The 19,705-nt window shown below is 42.1% G+C and overlaps 3 protein-coding genes and 1 non-coding gene across 5 annotated transcripts; 1 reads left to right on the top strand and 3 right to left on the bottom strand.

The window, feature by feature from the left end:
• Positions 1 to 330: 330 nt before the first annotated feature.
• LOC117443199 (glycerol kinase) lies at positions 331 to 10,957 on the bottom strand. 2 transcript variants are annotated; one of them, XM_034079152.2, is made up of 21 exons: positions 10,752 to 10,957; positions 7,800 to 7,873; positions 7,602 to 7,708; positions 7,426 to 7,503; positions 7,203 to 7,282; positions 6,721 to 6,858; positions 6,522 to 6,631; positions 6,324 to 6,390; positions 6,134 to 6,151; positions 5,046 to 5,081; positions 4,860 to 4,927; positions 4,698 to 4,740; positions 4,526 to 4,606; positions 4,370 to 4,448; positions 4,124 to 4,220; positions 3,957 to 4,041; positions 3,323 to 3,443; positions 2,779 to 2,922; positions 2,615 to 2,701; positions 1,896 to 1,982; positions 331 to 1,781 (listed from the first exon to the last, which is right to left on the bottom strand). In XM_034079152.2, the coding sequence occupies exons 1-21, from the start codon at positions 10,842 to 10,844 to the stop codon at positions 1,771 to 1,773; spliced, it is 1,704 nt and encodes a 567-aa protein (XP_033935043.1). In that variant the 5' UTR covers positions 10,845 to 10,957; the 3' UTR covers positions 331 to 1,770. The 2 variants fall into 2 exon arrangements, with proteins under 2 accessions (XP_033935043.1, XP_033935044.1); XM_034079153.2 differs by lacking the exon at positions 6,134 to 6,151.
• A 208-nt stretch (positions 10,958 to 11,165) lies between these two features.
• trnae-uuc (transfer RNA glutamic acid (anticodon UUC)) lies at positions 11,166 to 11,237 on the bottom strand. Its single transcript has one exon. It is a non-coding gene; the product is annotated as a tRNA-Glu (tRNA).
• Positions 11,238 to 11,461: 224 nt separating this feature from the next.
• On the top strand, positions 11,462 to 14,493 carry wbp4 (WW domain binding protein 4). The gene is made up of 10 exons (XM_034079144.2): positions 11,462 to 11,569; positions 11,759 to 11,831; positions 11,920 to 11,982; positions 12,260 to 12,386; positions 12,472 to 12,762; positions 12,864 to 12,925; positions 13,010 to 13,085; positions 13,174 to 13,343; positions 13,421 to 13,668; positions 13,758 to 14,493. Coding segments are annotated over exons 1-10 (1,323 nt in total). The 5' UTR covers positions 11,462 to 11,567; the 3' UTR covers positions 13,969 to 14,493.
• Positions 14,494 to 16,754: 2,261 nt separating this feature from the next.
• On the bottom strand, positions 16,755 to 19,592 carry mtrf1 (mitochondrial translational release factor 1). Its single transcript, XM_034079151.1, has 9 exons — positions 19,061 to 19,592; positions 18,608 to 18,705; positions 18,446 to 18,527; positions 18,259 to 18,366; positions 17,935 to 18,107; positions 17,645 to 17,762; positions 17,429 to 17,565; positions 17,242 to 17,340; positions 16,755 to 17,133 (listed from the first exon to the last, which is right to left on the bottom strand). Exons 1-9 carry the CDS (start codon positions 19,482 to 19,484, stop codon positions 17,014 to 17,016), a joined length of 1,359 nt encoding a protein of 452 aa, XP_033935042.1. The 5' UTR covers positions 19,485 to 19,592; the 3' UTR covers positions 16,755 to 17,013.
• Between the last annotated feature and the right edge of the window lie 113 nt (positions 19,593 to 19,705).

The following is a 19,705-nucleotide window of genomic DNA, read 5'->3' as shown; positions in this document are numbered from 1 at the left end:
GGTTACGCTTGGCTGCAGTCCAAAAAAAACACCAGCTTGTTGTGTTGGCACAGACAGAAAACTTCTGTTATTAAAGAAGTGAGAACGGATTAGCAGACATTGGAAGCCTTCCCAAGTTCTGTCACACACACGTTTTATGACTTTGTTTATGCTATAATAATTCCTAATAGCTGGCTACTCACTCACCTTTGTTCCTTTTTATATAGTTGTTATATTATGAAATTTGACCTTATAAAATGTTTCATTAGTTACAATTCATTATGAATATGTATCAGGACTTGATGCTATAATGATGTACCGCTACAAGCAGAGCATAATGCATTATAGACATGGGTGTCATGTATGATGAAAGTGTTATATCTTTTGTTTTTAATTCAATTTGCACAATATTCATATTTCCGTGACAATTACTCTTCCATAAAACCTGTTTCTCTACAGAACCACACACACCGTTTCATTTCTTCTAACCCAGCAGTACTTTTATTTCCTTTACAGTTCTGTGAATGAGTTGTAGGGAATGACACTGGCCAACTGTGCACACACATTTTCATTGTTCCATATGTAACAATTCATCATCACAATCAACAGTTTCACAGTTTAAAAGGTCTTGGTTTTATACATTCTAGCATTTTAGGTCTGTCTCTCTAATTTGAAGTGATTTCAATTGTGTTTATATCCAAAAGAGCACTTTGTGTGCAGTTGTAGTTACACTTTTCAGTTAAGCAAATAACCTCATGAAGTATGGAGCAAGTACAACTCAGATCCCAAGAGAAGACAAACAGGATGAAGGCTGGGCAACAGATAAATAGACGCCTCCTTAAGATTAACTCTTCAAACTATGACTAAGAGGCCTAGAATGTAAGTGCCTCTGATTAAAAAAACCTCCCTTTAAATTGAAATACATTATTTAGGCGAAAATGCAATCCAAACAGAATTGCACATGTGGCACTAATCTTAGTGCAATTCACTTCTTGGAAGGCAGTTATCTTTACGGATGCACAATACATTTTTGCATTTGAATATTTTGCCTGCAGTGGAAGTCAGCTTAACGTTTTTGGGGAACATTTCAGTCCATTTTCAATCGTTTTAGTCGACAAAATGAACCACTTATGAACAGCTGTTGCCGTTTGGTTGAATGTAGGATCTAGGTGGTTTTGGAAGCAATTGACAGAAATATACACTCTTTGTTTCCATGTCTTCATATATTCTTTTCCAACACATATCAAAAAAAGAATTAGCTTTTGCCCTCCATGGCATGTTTGCCCATTACACGATACATTTTTCCTGTTTAAAATTATTACAGTATGTACAGAAAAGTCACTTTTCCCCAAAGAGCAACCTTCACCCCCTCACCTTTGTTTTCATTTCAATACCAACTGATGTAAAAATAATAACTTAGACTCTGTTAGTGCACACCTAACAAACAAAAATTAAATAAAGTGCTCTGCCACAACAAAGAAATAGCGTATGACAGTGAGTTTCTCTTTGACGACAACCTGAAGTACCTTACGGTGGAGTTTCTACATAAATAATTTCAGAAATTCATACCAAGTCAACAGAGGGAAAAAAAGAGAATACTGCATGCACACTTAAATTAATCTCCAATGCACCCATGTGTGCTGTAGATAAAAACAATAACAAATAATAAAGTTCGGTTAGTTATTCCAAACTATAGCCATCTTCCTGTAATGCCTTTTTGGGAAAAGAAAGCACCCGAGAGGACAGGTGGTGGTCCAGACGGTTCCTCTTTGCTCAAATGCCCCCTGGAGCTTAGTTGTTGCCTGATGAAAAAAAGCATGAAGAAGATTAAGATCTTTTACTCGTTTTCAACTGTATTAACCACATGTCACACCTGTGCACAGAGAACACAGAGAATGCTTCATGCACACACTGACCTGCGAGGTATTTGGCACCGACTAACATCAGAATGCTGCCGATGATGTAGAAGCCCAGGGGGACGCTGCTGAAGATGCTAGCTTCACCTTTTGGTCAGCAGACAAAGACAAATCCGTACCAGTTGGTTATTGTTGATTGATTGATTGATGAAGTCCTTTTTTCAAGATTTAGTTTTGAGGTACGTCCCAACCGAGTTTGTCTTTTAGCCAAGTCTGGCACAGATTTATTCAGACAAAATCAATCATTTACAAATCATCTGGTGTATTGGAAAGGTTGTGTACTTGCACGTTAGGCCTCACATGCTTTGAAAACTATAAAAAACTGTTTTAGAAAGGGATCCAGTATTCTGGTCCACTTTGAAGGTGAGCACTTGAGTTTTCTGATCATGGTTCTAAAAATATTTCTCCTGACATGGGTCACAAGAGTCTGAATTTGGTTCCTTTTTGGGTTGGGCAATTTGGAGACAGTTCATATATCACATTATTTTCTACAACATACCATGATATCTACAATATCGCATTTAGTTATGTCAATCAGTGCTTTAACAAAAAAATATTTGCGACATAACATTTGAATGAATAATAACCAGGTTTGTTCGTATACTGACATTTGTATTGGCCATATCAAAAATCTAAGCCAATTTCTAGTCTCATATAATGATATGGATACAATATTTATATATCGCCCAGCCCTAGCTCATAGTGTGGTTCCTGCTCACCGTTTCCGTTGCCGACCGGCTCCGTGGTCTCCCAGTTCATGGATTTCTGAACCGCCTTCTTCCATCGAGCGTAGCGGAACTCGCTCTCTGCAGATAGAAAGACAAGCTTTTACATTTCCGCTCCTGGAGACGTGTGCTTCTCTCCGTGTGACAGAAGTCAGTACCTTCAGGGTTGATCTGAGGCTCGAACTTCTCAGAGGTGACTTCACTCAGGTCCTCTGGCTTCAGACTCCACACGCTCACCCCCTCGGCTGACCCCGCTGCCATCGCTGCGCCCAGAGCGGTGGTCTCAGGCATGGACGGCTTCACTGCAAAGCACAATCAACACCATGGTTACGGGTAAGAAAACAAGTTGATGCATCTTTATGGACATATTCATGGGACAAACACAACAAATATATTGCATGTTGACCAAAATACGTACATTTCCAAAAGCTGCAATTTCTATTCCTTTTCTAGTGTTTGTTATTCAGTGTGTCATCTATTCCACTTTATGCCAGCAGCTGGTAGTAATGCTCAGTGTAGCACCATCACAGTTTGATGCAGGCTAGAAAAGGACTTTTATGTTGATAAAAATGGCACCAAAACCTTTTGTCGTATGTATGCAAGTCCACCGACCTACTGCCAGAGTTTCTGAGTTTTCCGCACCCACGCAACAGTTTCCCGTTTAGCATCACCCTATTGAAAACTATGATAAAAGGATCTTACCGACAGGGATGCAGAGGATGTCGGCCTGCAGCTGCATCAGCAGCTTGTTGGACGTCATCCCTCCGTCCACCTGGAGCTGGGTGAGGGGAATACCGCTGTCCTGGTTCATAGCGTCCAGGATCTTCAAAGAAAACAGAAAAACAGCTATCACACAAATATCTACCGTACTTTTCGGACTATGAGCCGCAACTTTTTCCCCCATTTTCTTTGTACAGCTAACGGCCACTAGGGAACCTCCTAAATCTATGGATTTTACAGGTACAATTAACCACCTTTAACTCTATGGGCTCTATGACCGGTCCGCGCCCGCCACCTCTAAGCGGCGGGCTCCAGCAGGAAAAGCTGGAGGCCGGAAAAGAGTGAGACAGGTCACGCGCCAAAGTAAAAGTGGAACCGAGAGACAGAACGAGAGCAAGACAGACGGACAATTTAGCTGCTGCGACTTATATGCAGGTGCGCTTTATAGTCCGAAAAGTACGGTACATCTAAATTAAAAATATATACGAATCTACCAAACAGATTGCTACATTGAGTATGTATTAGACGAGTGTGTTGACATAGTTTTGGGAAATTGAGCACCTTTCAGTGTGAAAAGTGAAAAGTGTGGGAACACAATATGCATTCGTGTGCTTACCTCCCGTGTCTGGAAACACACAGCTTCCAGTGCAGCGAACGCCACGTGATACTTATTAGTGAACTGAGTCAACCCGCAGATGATCCTGTCAGAGAGTATCGAGGGAACGGAGAGTAAGGACGGTGAAGGATTTTAGACACTGATCTGACTTTGTGTCTTCTTCTTACCCTCTTGCACTGGGCTCCCAGTACGGTGCGTAGAGGCCCGAAAAGGCAGGAACAAAGTAACAGCCGTAGGAAGTGCCGACTGACGCTGCAAACTGCTCTGCAGCGGGGAAACACAAACAGGAATACATTGCAATACATAGACAGGTAAGATATCACCAACTTTGATTCTTAAATATGAAGATTCAACCAATCAAAGATCAAGATACAATAACATTTCATTATTGCTTGTCAAATTTCAGCACGTACCGAGCTCTTCGGAGGATTTGATGATTCCCAGATTGTCCTGCAGCCAACGAACCACAGCGCCTGCAATGGCTACAGAGCCCTTGGAAAAAGCACCAGAATAACACAAAAGTATGATTGAATAATGTGGTGAAAATGTGTGTATTTAAGATTCTGTACCTCCAGTGCGTAACACGCAGGTTGGTCGCGGCCAAGTTTGTACGCCACAGTGGTCAGAAGGCCGTGTTCGGACATGACAGGCTACGAAAAAAACACAAAGAGAGAAATGCCAGTGTGTGTCTGCGATATTTGAAGGGATGCGAACTGTTCAAATCTATCCGACGTATTGTACCTTAGGTCCAGTGTTTCGCAGGAGAAAGCAGCCAGTGCCATACCTGAAACACATCAGGAAGCAAACTTTCAGCAGGATTTATAACGCAAACAAAACATTTAAGAGAATACCTATAACATGAGACAAGTCGTTTTTAGACATGTTAATGCGGAAATGACTCACGTGTTTTTCGCCTGCCCCTCCTGGAAACACATCTGTCCAACAAGCGCCGCTGACTGATCCCCTAAACACTGTTTTTAAAAATCACACATAAACCCATCAGGTGGAAGCTTTGCAAATTGCTCAAATACCTTTCAAGCATTAAAACGACATGGACAATACTGGAAAGGAGAACAGAGATGAACCTACCCCAGAGATGGGGATCCCTGAGAGGGCTCCACATTTCTGCCAACAAAAAAAACATGTTTAATAAGGGAACTGTGTACGACACATTAAAAGAGCATTCCAACATGTGTTGACATATATTTACTGTTTATTATGAAATGAATTGAACTAATTCAACAGAAACAAATCACTATGAGCTACATGCTACACAACTGAAAACAGAGGGAGGACTCCTCATTATTTGACTACAGGAAGCCAAATAACAAACACACACTGCCACTTTGTTTTGTACAGAAAGTAACAGTGAGCGTGAACAGCAATAGTCATTTACATTGAAATGTCTTCACTCCTACTCGTGTTCTCATGAAGACAGAACAATAAGGTTGGTGGAATCAGCGTGTGCCCAAGAGTGAAGAGATTTGAGGACTTTGCAGAGGAAGATGGCCGGCCAATGGCATGCCACGAGAAGCAATGATAGGGGCGGGGGGGGGGGCTGGGAGCATCTAGTACATTTCCAATGCAGCGATCACGCATACCATAATGTGTGTGTGTTGGGTTCAAATTCAAGATAAAACTTGGTCAATCTTGTTTTTTGTACACTCATGTCTCTGCTGTCCATTCGGTGTGTTATATAGGTTTGTGTGCATGTGAATGGTCTGCAAAGACTAAAATCCCTGTTCAGAGGGAGTTCCTCAAATATTCACTTTCATTCCTTAAGGATATTTGTCTGTTTAGCTCCCATAGGTCAGATCCATTGTAGTCCCTAACGTACATATGATATTGAGAGCCTTGACTGCTACATCTGGAGATATAAAAGCAACCGAAATGCGGGCAGGAATACCAAAACAATAAGCATTACAAACAATGAAGCCTCATAGATCATTGGCAAAGTACGCAGGAGAAAATGTACCTGGTTAGTAAATAGTTAGTGACCCCAATGTGACTCAAATCTGACCCGTTTAAACATTTACAATCAGCAATAAGGCTAAGTTAACTTTGTAGCTAATAAATCATGAGCCTTTGGATGAATGTTGGAAATGCACTGTGTGATGGTGTGTGTGTGCTTTGGCCACGGCGAAGCGGGACGGGTTAAAATGGCGAGTGTTACTTACCCGGCTAGAACATAATTTCTACCAGTGAGAGAAGAGAGACAATGGCTCACAAAAAACCCCTACAAATACTTTTTCAGACAACCTTTATGCATGACATCGGCTTAAATCTGTGGCATGCGACATGGTTAATTAAAACACCCATTATAGGGTAAATATAAGTAGTCTTGAATTTGTATTTATGTGTCCTTACCATGAGGCCATAGATTTCTGAAGAACTCCTCACTTTTGGCAAGATCTCCATGGGAATACCAAAATATCTGACGGAAATCAGAGGAAAGGCCAATGAATAACGAGGACAATTCTGCTTCTCTTACCCTTTTCAGTGCTATTCTTAAAATTGAAAAGGCAGTACAGTGAGATGTAAGGCCATGGAAAGTAGGTGCCATACGTGCAGAGTTCTGGGTCCCAGTCCAGAGTGTGGATGTTAAACAGCATGGTTCTGCTGGCGTTGGTCACATCTGTGCAGTGGACGCCGCCAGACTTCCCGCCAGTCAAACACTGTTGGAAATCCATCGCAAACACACTCCAATGGTCAGTTTTTTTTCATCCCATGTGCACATTTTAATGACATCCACACCGTTACCGACCCAGATGAGCCAGGAGTCCACGGTGCCGAACATAGCGCGATGTGACACCACGGCGTCATGGACCTCGTCCACGTTGTCCATCAGCCAGCGAAGTTTCACCGCGCTGAAGTAGGTGCTGATTGGGAGCCCTGTTTTATGCTGCAGGGGGACAGAGACAAAAAATCCTCAAGCTTTGTTATGTTGATATTCAGTGCATCGTCCTCTTAAGATTTTCCTTCAGGCATTTTTGATTTCATTCTCAATGGGATCAAGGGGGTGAAAACGAGCGTGTGGCACGTTTCCATCCCTGCAGGGCTGGAGCCGGTAAATACCGAGACCACTACAGAGTCATTTGTCCCGTGGAAGAATGTAGAACAATGTAGAACATTTTACTGATGACAAAAGCCAGATGTTAGCCCAGAGGCCCATTGTCCATCTGTGCTCTCTAAAACCAACTGTACCTGGTGCCCCGTCAATGGAAAGCTAAAATATTAAGTGCTTACCTTTAAGTGGTTCTTATTCCTTCCTGGAGTTTTGTTTATTAGACGTTCGACTGTTGATTGAGTCCGCAGGTCCAACCAAACTGAAGGAAAAACGACATTATTTCACAGCAGCCAAAAATCTGTTAAAATACGATACGATTGTGTCTGCGACGTACTCTTTAAAAAGGCACAGATTAGTGCTTATATAAATGGAAATAATAAATCAAATAACATTCAACTGTACCTATTGCATTGTAGAGGGGCTCCCCTGTTTCTTTGTCCCACACAAGCGTGGTCTCTCTTTGGTTGGTCACTCCAATAGCTGCACAGATTCCAATCATTTCCACATGTTTAGATAATGAACGACTTACTATGATATAAATGAAAAGGGCCTCATCGGTAACATGTGAGCTTGCGTACCTTTAATGTTTGAGATGTCTATGTTGAGCTGGGTGAGTTTTTCACACGTGCGCTCCATGCACTCGTAAACCGACTGCAGAATTTCTTTGGGGTCTTCCTCCACCCATCTGAAACAGATGGCAGGGTATCACAATGAATAAGATTACATTTCCTAAATGTGTGCATATTTTAGGAATTGTTTTGTATCGTTTCACAAACCCTTCTTTGGGGAAGCTCTGTTTGATTTCCACCAGATGATGGCTGAGGAGCTCTGCTGTTTTCGCATTAAACACCTTTGAAGAAGGAACATAGCTCTTTAATATTTATGCATGGTACAATTATATCAAAACAACACAATGAAATACCTACTTTTAGCAGAATTGTTTTTACTATGCAGGCTTTTTGCACACAACAGCACAGTTGCAACTATGCCTAGGCAGTGTCATATGTTCACAGTATAGTAATCACAGCATGGACCTTTTGATGTTAAAACATTAGGATTGAAGTTATTATAGTAGGACAACAAGAAGGAAATATAGCATTTTAAGTTGTGTTTGTGTGTTAAAATATTAAAAAATATGTCTATTTTTCAATTGGTAAGACAAATTCAAAGAATCTCCACCTAAATCACATTTCCCCCCATTTTGTGGTTTTTTTTCTGTGTAAAAAAGCTTAATTTGGATAGTTACTACTAGTGCTTGAAGCTGTCAGATAAATGTAACATAGTAGAAGTATAATGTTTCCCTCTACATGTAAAGACTTAACTTAAAGGTGGGGTAGGTAAGTTTGAGAAACCGGCTCGAGATACACTTGTTGTTATATTCCATGGAATGCTCTTAACATCCCGATAGCAATGAATATCTGAAGTGCTTTGACAAAAAATCCATACAAAAATTCATCTGTGGAAGCCATGGCGCTGTAAAAAGCACGACCAATCATCTGAGCCGGCCCGGCTAAAATAACTGGACGGCCGACCTGCCTGTCAGCCTTCCATCTGTGCACAAACTTATCTCGGCAAGATCTGTTTACCTCAAAGACACATGAAACAGCACAAATGAAAAACAAAACGCCATGAGAGCACACTTACCGGTACTCCCGTCTCATTCTCACACACAATCACTCACACACATACAAGGTATAAGGAGGTTTAATATGTAAGAGTGTGTATGAGTTTGGGAATGAGGGAGTGAGAGAAAGAGAGAGAGAGAAAGAAAGATATGAGGTGAAAACTGCGACTTGCTGTAAACCAAATCTACCACACACACACACACACACACACACACACACACACACACACACACACACACACACACACACACACACACACACACACACACACACACACACACACACACACACACACACACACACACACACACACACACACACACACACACACACACACACACACACACACACACACACACACACACACACACACACACACACACACACACACACACACACACACACACACACACACACACACACACCTCTCAGGGCCCCATTATACAACGGGCAAAGAAACCAAGAAATGACAAGCATGTAATTCAATGGTAAAATGTCACATCTGGTGATATAGAGTAAAAAGGACAAATTGAACTATTTTCCTCCAATATAAAACCCTGACATTACAAAATGCATGATTTTATACCGGTATGGCGGAGAGATCAACAGATGTGGTTATAATGGGAGTGGATGGGAAATTTTTGTCCGCGAGTGGCTAATGTGTGACTTTTTTTGTTTAATCTGATTCTGTGCAAAAACTAATAATCCACTCAAATCAATGTGGTTGCTAATCTTTGACATATCCAAGACTGTGTTAAAAAAAAAAAAGCCGACCCCCCCCAACATTCATTAAATGGAACATAACTGCCTTTTTGTGCATGTTTTTCATAGAAAATGCAAATTGATGTTTTCAAACTGGCAGTTCAAGGGTTAAAATCCTGAACATAATTTAAGATTTGGTGTTTTTGATCAGGACTGAAGTTGATTGAAAGATTTAACCCCAAAAAGTTTTTGGAAGTGGAAATTTTTGTCCCGAATGACTAATTTGTAACTTTTTTGTTCAATCTGATTTTGTGCAAAAACTAATAATGCAAAAAAATCAATTTCGTTGCTAATCTTTGACATATCCAAGACTGTTATAAAAAGCCAGTCCCCAGATATGTATTTTTTAGAAAATAACACATTTTCTCTGTTTTCATCATGAAACAAAACAGCGGTTTCATGTATTCAAAATGGCATTTAAAGGGTTAAAATCCTGAAAATGATTACATTTTTGATATTTTCTATTAGGGTGGAAGTTGCTTTAAAGATTGAACCCAAAAAAGTTGTGGAAAAAAAACCTTTTAATATAATGTTTTTATCAAAGCACTTTGCAGTGGACATTTTTGTCTCGAATGACTAATTTTCGTAGTCGATTTGTTACACAGTGAATTAAAGACCGATTTCAAAAATTGAAATTGGAATTCCAAAATAGATCGAGAAAATAGCCTTGTTACAAAAAAAATCAGGCCAAAGTGAAAAATGACCCATATGGACAAAAACGTCCACAGTGATACCGGAGGGTTAAGTGCTTTGACAAAAAATCCATTAAAAAAATGTCATCTGTGGAAGCTGTAGTAGGCTACTGTAAAAAGCACGACCAATCATCTGAGCCGGCCCGGCTAAAATAACTAGATGGCCTACCTGCCTGTCAGCCTTCCACCTGTGCACAAACTTATCTCGTGAATGAGGATTGGTCATGTGCGCGTTCGTGTGTGTTGGAGGACGGGCTCCAAAGGAAGTGGCAGATTTTTTCCGGCTGTGTATTTTTCAATTCTAGCGCACTCGAGCTGGTTTCTCCAAAATGACCTACCCCACCTTTAAGTACAAATATCAAAACATTTACAGCACTTGAGTGAAATGTTGTTAGCCTTCATTCCACCTCTCTAAAGGGAGCACTTGAATGCAGCATTCATTCCATCTCTCTAAAGGGAGCACTTGAATGCAGCATTATTAGTTAATTAGCAGCTCTTTATCCAGCAGTAGTGAAACAACACCAAACACTGACAACAACCGTCCCTGTGATTGCAAGAGTACACGGTGGAAGACACACCACCCAAGGACACCGTTGACACCTTAATGAGCCAGACATTGAATGCAACATAGCTAGCTGGTTCGTCTTACCAAAAACCGAGTGGAGCTCGTGCCCTGGTCAATGGCAGCCACCAGCGGACCCATCGTTATCCGATTTGAGGACGCAGCCATGGTACTGTTCATGGGAGGCCCGGGAGCTTTGCCAACGGACTAGATAGGAAACCGATTATCAACACCGGCAAATGCTGCTCAGGGTAAACCAAAGGCGGACCTGTCGCAGGTTAACAACGTGCACTTCGATCTGGCGCTCAGAAATGACGCAAACAGTTGAGTCCTTGCATCATGAGTGCAACAAACATTAGCTTCATTGCACTTATCCAACACGTTTTCACCTAATATCTAACAATGCGTTTAGATTACTGACCAGTTCTGATGATTTGTGAATGTTAGAAGGGTTTGTGATTCAACAACGACTATAGGAACATATTATTGTCAAAACGGTAGTTCCCATACCGGGAGTCGAACCCGGGCCGCCTGGGTGAAAACCAGGAATCCTAACCGCTAGACCATATGGGACCGGTGCACTATTCTGTGCCATCTTTTTAACATAAATCTATAATAAGAAAGTTACTATAATGTGTTCTCCTTCTTTACTGACCGTCTGCATACGAATATATGCCCCAATTATTTGTTAGGCACAGGGTTTCTAATTGTCATTTTCGGTGAGATGTACAATTTGTTCAATCAATTTAAATAAAAAAGAACCTCGAGGGCTCGTCTCTACGGCAACTGGAGATGACATCATCAGAAACGGACTCTGTTGTTATTCATGAAATGTGGGAAGCTGTTGTCATGTTTGGTTCATTTTAAATTATTTCGTCGTATTTTAACCACTAAAAACCTAAAATGTAAGTAAGGGGATACATGAAATGTGTCTTTCTTTCAGTTAATGGTTTGTTTTATAAAAGTAATACAATTATAATCAACCCTGGGCAGAAACTTAGCCGGCTAGCCGCGTTAGCTGTACAAAGCTAAAGGAAATGTACCTGTAATTCACAAATGTTTAGTTCCCTAATGATAGTTTGGTTCATTTTCAGGACGGAATACTGGAAATCACAACCAAGGAAATTCTGCCAGTACTGCAAGTGCTGGATTGCGGACAATAAGCCTGTGAGTATCCCAAAAGATGCAGATCATGTTGCAGAGGGCAGTGTCCGATATACTATGCTCATTTGTCTCGCTTTGTTTTCCTCTGCAGAGCGTCGAGTTCCACGAAAGAGGGAAGAATCACAAAGAAAATGTGGCTGCAAAAATCACCGAGGTATTTACTTGTATCCCTTTTCTGAAGAAACAATTTGAACACTCAACCTTTTTAGGAGTAATATGCTGATGAGTTGTAATTTAGTACATGGTAGAATCCGAATCAGCTGACCAACTGGGCTTTTAACATACTACACAGCCATGAAAAAACGCCTTGGGACCATCTTCAGGACTGGAAGGAGAGATAAAGTCCAGACATCACACTCTGTCTCTTATACTCGCTTCTTACTGGCAACTTTGATGCTGCCACTCAACTCACTGTATCTGTCCTGCTGCAGATTAAAAAGAAGAGCATGGACAATGCGAAGCAGGAGGAACGCATGTCTAAAGACTTTCAGAAAATGGAGGAGGCTGCGATGAAGGCGTATCAGGAAGATCTGAAGAGGATAGAAAAGGAGTCAGGAGGTAATTGCTTGGTATGCTATTGATATAATGTGCAACATACAAGCTTAATTACATTTAATTCTACATTCACGTGTTCTTGTTATAGGATCAGGCGTACCAGTCGAGACAACAACACAAGAGGAAACACCTCCTGTCATTAATCAAGCCAGATCTATGGTGGGGCCCCAGGCAAGACCTAAAGTGGGACCCCAGGGTGGACCCCAGGGTGGACCTCAGGGTGGATACCAGTCCGGACCCCAGGGTGGACCCCAGTCCAAAAAACAGCAGAAGAAACAGAAAGCAAACCAGATGCCCAGAGGTCAAATGAGAGCGCAGGTCTGGGTTAAAGGACAGGCTGAGGATGGAAACGCTTACTATTACAACACAATAACAGGAGGTACACCATCATCAGCCTGTACACCAACACACTACCACAATATGTTATTGTTCAATCTACTTTTTCTAATTTGATTTTCTGTTTTTTTTTTTTTATTACAGAATCTAGATGGGATAATCCAGAGTCTTTCCAGGGAGCAAACTCAGCCCCGGCACAGCCTGAAGTAAATAATTTTAGTAGCATTTTTAGTGTATTGACTTGGCTTGCTGATGACAAGCATTTATTTTGATATTGTGTTTTTCTTCAGAGATCTTCAGGGGGTCTTTGGACGGAAGCTGTCAGTCCCGAGGGTCACAAATATTACTACAACTCAGAAACTAGGGGTAAGCATTGGATCTAATATCAGTTTATTATTTTCCATTTCTTATTTCTATTGGGTGATCTACATGCTCCGTCTCCCTCACCTCACAGAGAGCAGCTGGGAGAAGCCAGCGGGATTCACTTCAGGGAGTCAGGAGGAGGCTACTCAGCCGGAGCCCCCGGGTGTAGAGGAGAGCTCCAGCGGGGTCCCAGCATCTCAGGAGCCTGGAGCCCCTGAACAAGCCCTCCAGCAGCCCCAATACCCACAGATCAGCTTCAGGGTGAGAGGACAGTGAATGAGAATCAATAAAGAATATCACTCTTGAGAAAGTCCTCAAGCTTTTTCTCCCTTTATCAGAAAAGGAAAGCAGAGGCCGAGCCCTTAGAAAAGGAGGGACTAGATAAAGAGAACGAGGATGCTCCTAAAGGTGAGGCTGAAGAGATGGTAAAAGAGGAAGTGAAAAAAGAGGAGGATGTCCAAAGCACAGCAGCTGCACCTGAAGAGAAAAAAGAGGAGGCACCAGTGAAGATACAAATCAGAATAAGACAAAAATCTGCCAATCCTTATGGAGCATGGGAACAGATCAAGGAAGAGGTGGATCCATAGTAAGTAATGGCTGATTAAGACGCTGAATTAAATGCAGTTGGCAAACAGGTGCTGGGAGATAATGGTTCCTTTTTCTTATCCTCTCCAGTTCCAAGGTGGACTTACAGCTTCCCAAGGTGGAGGGATACACTGCCAGCGCTCCAGCCTCTGGCCCGCCGCCGGAGCCAAAAACCAAGTTCAAGGAGCGTGTCATCACTTCCCTCGGAGAGGAAGGTGGGTCTACTTCATTCAGGAAGAACAAGACACAGAACGGCAAATCAAGAAGCATCCGACAGAGAGAGGAGGACGACGACGACTGACCAAAGAAAACCGTCACGCAGGAGACTTTCACACAAACACAACTCTTCTTCATGCCTCTCTTAAACCTCACAACAGCAGACTCTCTGTCAGCTGCAACAGACAGGAACTTTAGACATTTTGAGTTTTGTTGTTTTTTAAATGTATTTAGAAGTGTTTTGTTTTGTCGAGAATGATGACACAGTAGGACACCTTGGAGTAACCTGAAAAGTAAAATGCTGTTTATTTCCATCTGCCTTTCTCTGTTTTATTTCATATTAAAGTGAATATCTTTGACTAATTAAGACATTTACAGTCATCACCATGTACTTATTTTCAAAAAACCACAGTTAAATTAATCTAGAAAAATTTAAAATAATTGGTAGTTGCAGTCCTATTTTAAATCCTCCCTTGTTTTTCTACACAGAGCAAATCAAATATTTTTTTGTATTTTCCATATTTGTATTTTTTCATCATTGTGAAAGCAATTCTGTGGAACCATAAATGACTGACATACTGAAAGAATAAAGGTGATTAAATACCGGTGACTACGTGTTTTGAAGTGATTTTAACTGAATGGATGTAGACATTAAAAGATGTAACATGAGTAGAGAGAACATCCTGGACATGTATCTGAAAGGTATAGTTAATATTGAAAAAGACATGAAAATGTACAGCTGATATGATTGGTGAATCTGGTCAATCGACAAATATGTTAATTGTGTAATTTAATAAGGAAATATCATAGGTGACGATTTGGTGCTTTTCTATTTAAATGATTTTGCTTTATCTAAATCCATCTAATGCTTGAATATATACAGTAACATTAGAACAGTCACAGCGGCATATTACTTTATTACTTTTAAGTACCATTTCCTGATTATGTGTGGGTGTGTGGAGCTTCTGTTCAACCTGAGCCTGAAGCAAGGGAGGGTACCACAACTGTGGAAGACGTCCTGTGTGGTACCTGTGCCAAAGACCCCTCACCCCAAGGAATTCCACAGCTACCGGTCGGTGGCGCTGACATCACAGCTGATGAAGACCCTGGAGAGGCTGGTCCTTGGACACCTCCGGCCCCTTCTGAGACCATCAATGGACTCGCTGCTGTTCGCCTATCAGCCTGCCATCGGGGTGAATGACGCTGTCATCTACCTGCTGCAGAGGTCCCTCTCCCACCTGGAGAAGGCTGGGGGCTCTGTGAGGATCATGCTCTTTGATTTCTCCAGTGCCTTCAACACCATCCAGGTGGATCACCACCTCACCTCCTGGATCCTGGACTACCTCACCAACCGCCCACAGTACGTGAGGACCAGGGAGTGTCAATCAGACACCATCATCAGCAGTACGGGGGCCCCCCAGGGGACGGTGCTGGCACAGTTTCTCTTCACCCTCTACACTGCAGACTTCACCCACAACACTGCAACCTGTCACCTGCAGACGTTCTGCCGACTCCGCCATCGTTGGCCTCATCACCAACGAGGATGACAGGAAGTACAGGGAGCTGACGCAGGACTTCACCCTCTGGTGCCAGAGGAACCACCTCCAGCTGAACGCAGCGAAGACCAAGGAGCTGGTGGTGGATTTCAGACGGCGCCAACACTCCCCCCCGACACCAGTGAACATCCAGGGAGCGGACATAGTGATTGTGAAATCTTAGAAATACCTGGGTGTTCATCTGAACAATAAACTGGACTGGACTGATAATTCTGCTGCTCTGTACAAGAAGGGACAGAGCAGACTCTTTCTGCTGAGGAGACTGAGGTCTTTCGGGGTGCAGGGGGCACTCCTTCAGACCTTCTTTGACTCTGTTGTGGCATCAGCCATCTTCTATGGTGTGGCCTGCTGGGGCAGCAGCATCTCGGCTGCTGACAGGAAGAGACTGAACAGACTGGTAAGGAAGGCCAGCTCTGTCCTGGGGAGTCCTCTGGACACTGGAGGTGGTGGGAGACAGGAGTCCTCTGGACACTGTGGAGGTGGTGGGAGACAGGAGAATGGCAGCAAAGCTGTCCTCACTGCTGGACAATGTGTCCCACCCCCTCCAGGACACCCTGTCCTCACTGTGCAGCACCTTCAGCGACAGGCTGCTGCACCCCGCTGTCTCACGGAGAGATACCGCAGGTCCTTCCTTCCTGCAGCGGTCAGACTTTACAACCAGCACTGCTCCTAGTAGACCCTCCTACACACACCACAACACAGACTATAACACTCCTTGCCGCTAAATACAAACCAACTTTGTGCAGTATGTGCTATATGTGCAATATATATATGCCATTAATAACTGTGTAATTTATACCTGGCTGCTAAACCCTTGTTACTGTTACAAGGTATGTATCTTGTATTTTGTAAATTGTGTAACTTGCTGCTGTTAAATACCGTCAAACTATGTGCAATATGGGCTTTATGTGCAATATATACTTTATATACATATGCCATCTTTAATAACTGTAATATATACCGGGCTGCTAAATCCTAAGAACTGCTACATGATTTGATTTGTTTTTAAATCTGTATTTTTGAAAATTATGTAACTTTTTTTTAGTTTTGATCTTTTTTTAGCATATTGTTTATTATATTATAACTTAGTACTTTTTTTAACGCATGTAAGATATGCAACACTAAGCTGTCTGTGGCTCTTTCCTGCTGTAACGCTGCGAATGTCCCCTCTGTGGGGCTAATAAAGGTATTCTGATTATACTTCCATACTTTAACTCAAATAACATTTTCACGAGGCATTTTTGAATTGAGTATTTTCACACTGCGGCATTAGCACCATCACTAAAGTAAAGGATCTGAATGCTTCCTCCACCACTTCATACACTATCTTTTTATTATAAAAAACATTTCCAGTATATATGTGCAGCTCTTAGCTAGTAATAACTTACTACGTTGATAAGCTAATGCATTTACATTTCAAGTATTGATAATTTATAAACATATATATTCCTCAGTTTGTCTTCCATGGCATCCTTTGAAATGAGACTATTGCATACATTCATAGTGATATTATGTCAGCTCTGATGTGCAGTCACAGTACTTGTTGAGTATATTTGACTTCAGTGTGCAGTCTGTCAGGACTCTGATGCTTTCACGCCGCGGCTCTCCACCACCTCCAGCACAGCCTCCCTCTCTGCATGCTCATGCACGTCAGAGATCAGATCCTCCAGAGCCTCGCCTCCTCTCATGAACTCCTACAGCATGGAGCAAAACACATTCAACCTCCAGGAAATAAAGCATGATACAATAAATATTCAAAAAGAAAGTGTGCTGGTTCCTTATGATTGCGGACACTCCCTTACCTTAATGTCTCTCGTAACATACCCAGTCCTGTGGTCTGTGATGCGATCCTGGCTGAAGTTGTAGGTTCGAATCCTCTCTGACTGAGAACGTGTGCCCACCTGTAGTGAATGGGGCAAACAGATAAGAAGTTACAAAGATTTCTGAATATTATATCTGTGTTCCTTGTCAAATTGGGAGTTCACTTACCTGCTGCTTTCGTGCCGAGTGCCTCTGCTCAGTGTCTTTACCCGCCATGCCCTGGTAGAGCCGGGCCCGCAGCATGCGCATGGCAAGGTCTCTGTTCTTCAGCTGAGAGCGGGTCTGCTGGCACTCAGCTGTTACACCTGTTGATAAGCAAGAGAATAAACGATAAGGCGTGACGTTGATACGACAGGAGGGCTGAAATACTCTTGCATGTTTTACCGGTGGGAAGATGAACGATGCGCACTGCGCTGTCTGTTGTGTTGACGCTCTGGCCCCCGGCGCCCCGAGATCTGAACGTGTCGATGCGAAGGTCCTTTTGTTCGATGTGCACGTCAAACTGTGAACACGGGAGACAAAAATAGAGGCATGTAGAACAACTTCATGTAATAACTTCCTGAAAATTCCATAACATTTCCCTTTTTTGTGATATCAATTATTTATTTGGTTACTATTTACTGTTTCTTCATGCTAGTAAACACCGCCTGAGGAGAAAGCAGAGAGTAGAGTACCTCCACTGGCTGAGGCAGGATGATGACAGTCATGGTTCCCGTGTGGATACGCTGCATCCTGGAGGAGAGGCCCACCTCGGGGATCCGCTGCACCCGGTGTGTCCCCCCTTCATGCTTCACACGTCTGTACACATTCTCCCCTGCTATTCTCATGGCTGCATGGTGCAGGCCACCTGAGAGACACAGTCTAAATTATTAAATGAAAAATTATATCTATAGAAGATGTTGGCCATATGAAGCAGAATATACAACATTAAGGACAGACATTTCAAGCTTCATTTGACTAGATGATAAAAGAGTGATACACACAAAAACGTGACTTACCCATCTCAGCAGTTGTGTAGTTCAAAACGTCAAATTCCCAATTCTTGTAAGAGGCAAAGCCCTGGTACATGTCAAACATTTCCCTTGTGAACTGCTGACAGATGTCCCCTGAAATCACATCAACGGATATTAACGTAACAAACTGGATGTTATTTGACATCTTTACATAGTGAAGATTCTTTCGTACCTCCTGTTGTCCGTCCTGATACAACCTCCATCACAACATTACTGGAATCCAGAGGGTCGACAGGAACAAGAGCCCTGATTAACTGGAGAGAAAGAATATCATGTTATTAACTGTTCTATAACCATTTTTTACACATGTCTGATCGTGCCCTTGTGTTCTCACATCTTTTCTTAAGGCCAAAATATTGTGTGAGATTTGCGCTTCCTCGTCTTTCAACAGCTGGGTCAACTGTTCATCTTCATCTTTGGTACCTGCTGAACCTGAACAAAGCAATGCAGAAATCGCAGATATTTTCATCCCAACTGCATTAACTGCCTGAAACATACAATGAATGTTCTGACAAAATAAAAAAATACATTAGGAGATATTTTGTAATAGAATATTGACCCTTAGTTCTTATTTATAGACAGCAATAGCTATTGTTTACTTGAAAGACATTCTGAAAGAACCTTATATTCTTAGTTGCAAGACTTTGTCAGACTTTAAATGGAATCCTACACAACCTAAGAAAAATATATAAAGGATCAATGTGGCACTAAATTGTGAGTTTATTAGTTATAGCATGTATCGACATGTTGTTAATTGTTTCTGACATAAATATAATAAAATACTCACTATGCAGGAGTGAAAGGATTTCCTCCAGGTCTTTCAAGGCTTGTTGAATATTCTCAAACACATTTGCCAGAGGCAGCAGCTCCTTCTGCCTCTTAATGAGTATTTTCCTCTCTGATTCACTGAGTTGTGCATGCTGTATCTTCTTACTGGAGTCCCTGTACTCCTCCATGAGCTGCTGGAGAAACCTCTGAACAGACTCAGTATTGTACAAGTCCCCAAAATCACTATGAGAGAGGCGTTTTGGTGCTACTGTGCCCCAGTGTTGTTGCATCTGTGTGATGTTAGCATATTCCAGACTGGTGTGTCCTGTAAGTGTCCTCCAGCCTGCTCTTCTTCCTCTGCTGCTGTAGAATACACGGCTACACAAAGAGCACAGTCGAGGCAAGCGATTTACGAGCATTTGACTACTTTTAAAAAGGGCCATTCATAAAGCAGAACAATATTCCCATGTGTTGTTCTAGTGTTAGCAACAACTGTCACTTCCACTGTAGCTAGCTGTAGAGACCGGATGTAGCTTTCGAAACGTAACCAGGTCGAGCAGAGGTGACCTCTGGGAACTGTAGTTGTATTGTTTACGCAGTTAGTTGAATTATATAAAATAATAAATAATAGCTCTCTAATAATGTCCTTAAGTAAAAAAACCTC

The sequence above is a fragment of the Pseudochaenichthys georgianus genome, unplaced genomic scaffold (genome assembly GCF_902827115.2).
Source record: "Pseudochaenichthys georgianus unplaced genomic scaffold, fPseGeo1.2 scaffold_553_arrow_ctg1, whole genome shotgun sequence".
Lineage (NCBI taxonomy): Eukaryota > Metazoa > Chordata > Actinopteri > Perciformes > Channichthyidae > Pseudochaenichthys > Pseudochaenichthys georgianus.
Note: the sequence above shows the minus strand (reverse complement) of the source record. Positions and strands in the feature narration are given on the sequence as shown.

Bases quoted from the DNA above. Each gene is read 5' to 3' on its own strand.
- LOC117443199 (XM_034079152.2), bottom strand. From the start codon at position 10,844: ATGAACAGTACCATGGCTGCGTCCTCAAATCGGATAACGATGGGTCCG. The intron at 7,874-10,751 runs GTAAGACGAACC...CCTTCTTCAAAG, and splicing joins CGAGCTCCACTCGGTTTTTG to GTGTTTAATGCGAAAACAGC. The intron at 3,444-3,956 runs GTAAGCACACGA...TTTTCTTTGAAG, and splicing joins TGTGTTTCCAGACACGGGAG to ATCCTGGACGCTATGAACCA.
- wbp4 (XM_034079144.2), top strand. The intron at 11,983-12,259 runs GTATTTACTTGT...GTCCTGCTGCAG, and splicing joins TGGCTGCAAAAATCACCGAG to ATTAAAAAGAAGAGCATGGA. The intron at 12,926-13,009 runs GTAAATAATTTT...GTTTTTCTTCAG, and splicing joins CAGCCCCGGCACAGCCTGAA to AGATCTTCAGGGGGTCTTTG.
- mtrf1 (XM_034079151.1), bottom strand. From the start codon at position 19,484: ATGGCCCTTTTTAAAAGTAGTCAAATGCTCGTAAATCGCTTGCCTCGA. The intron at 18,367-18,445 runs GTACGAAAGAAT...ATGTGATTTCAG, and splicing joins ATCAGGACGGACAACAGGAG to GGGACATCTGTCAGCAGTTC. The intron at 17,763-17,934 runs GTACTCTACTCT...CCGTGTTCACAG, and splicing joins TCCTGCCTCAGCCAGTGGAG to TTTGACGTGCACATCGAACA.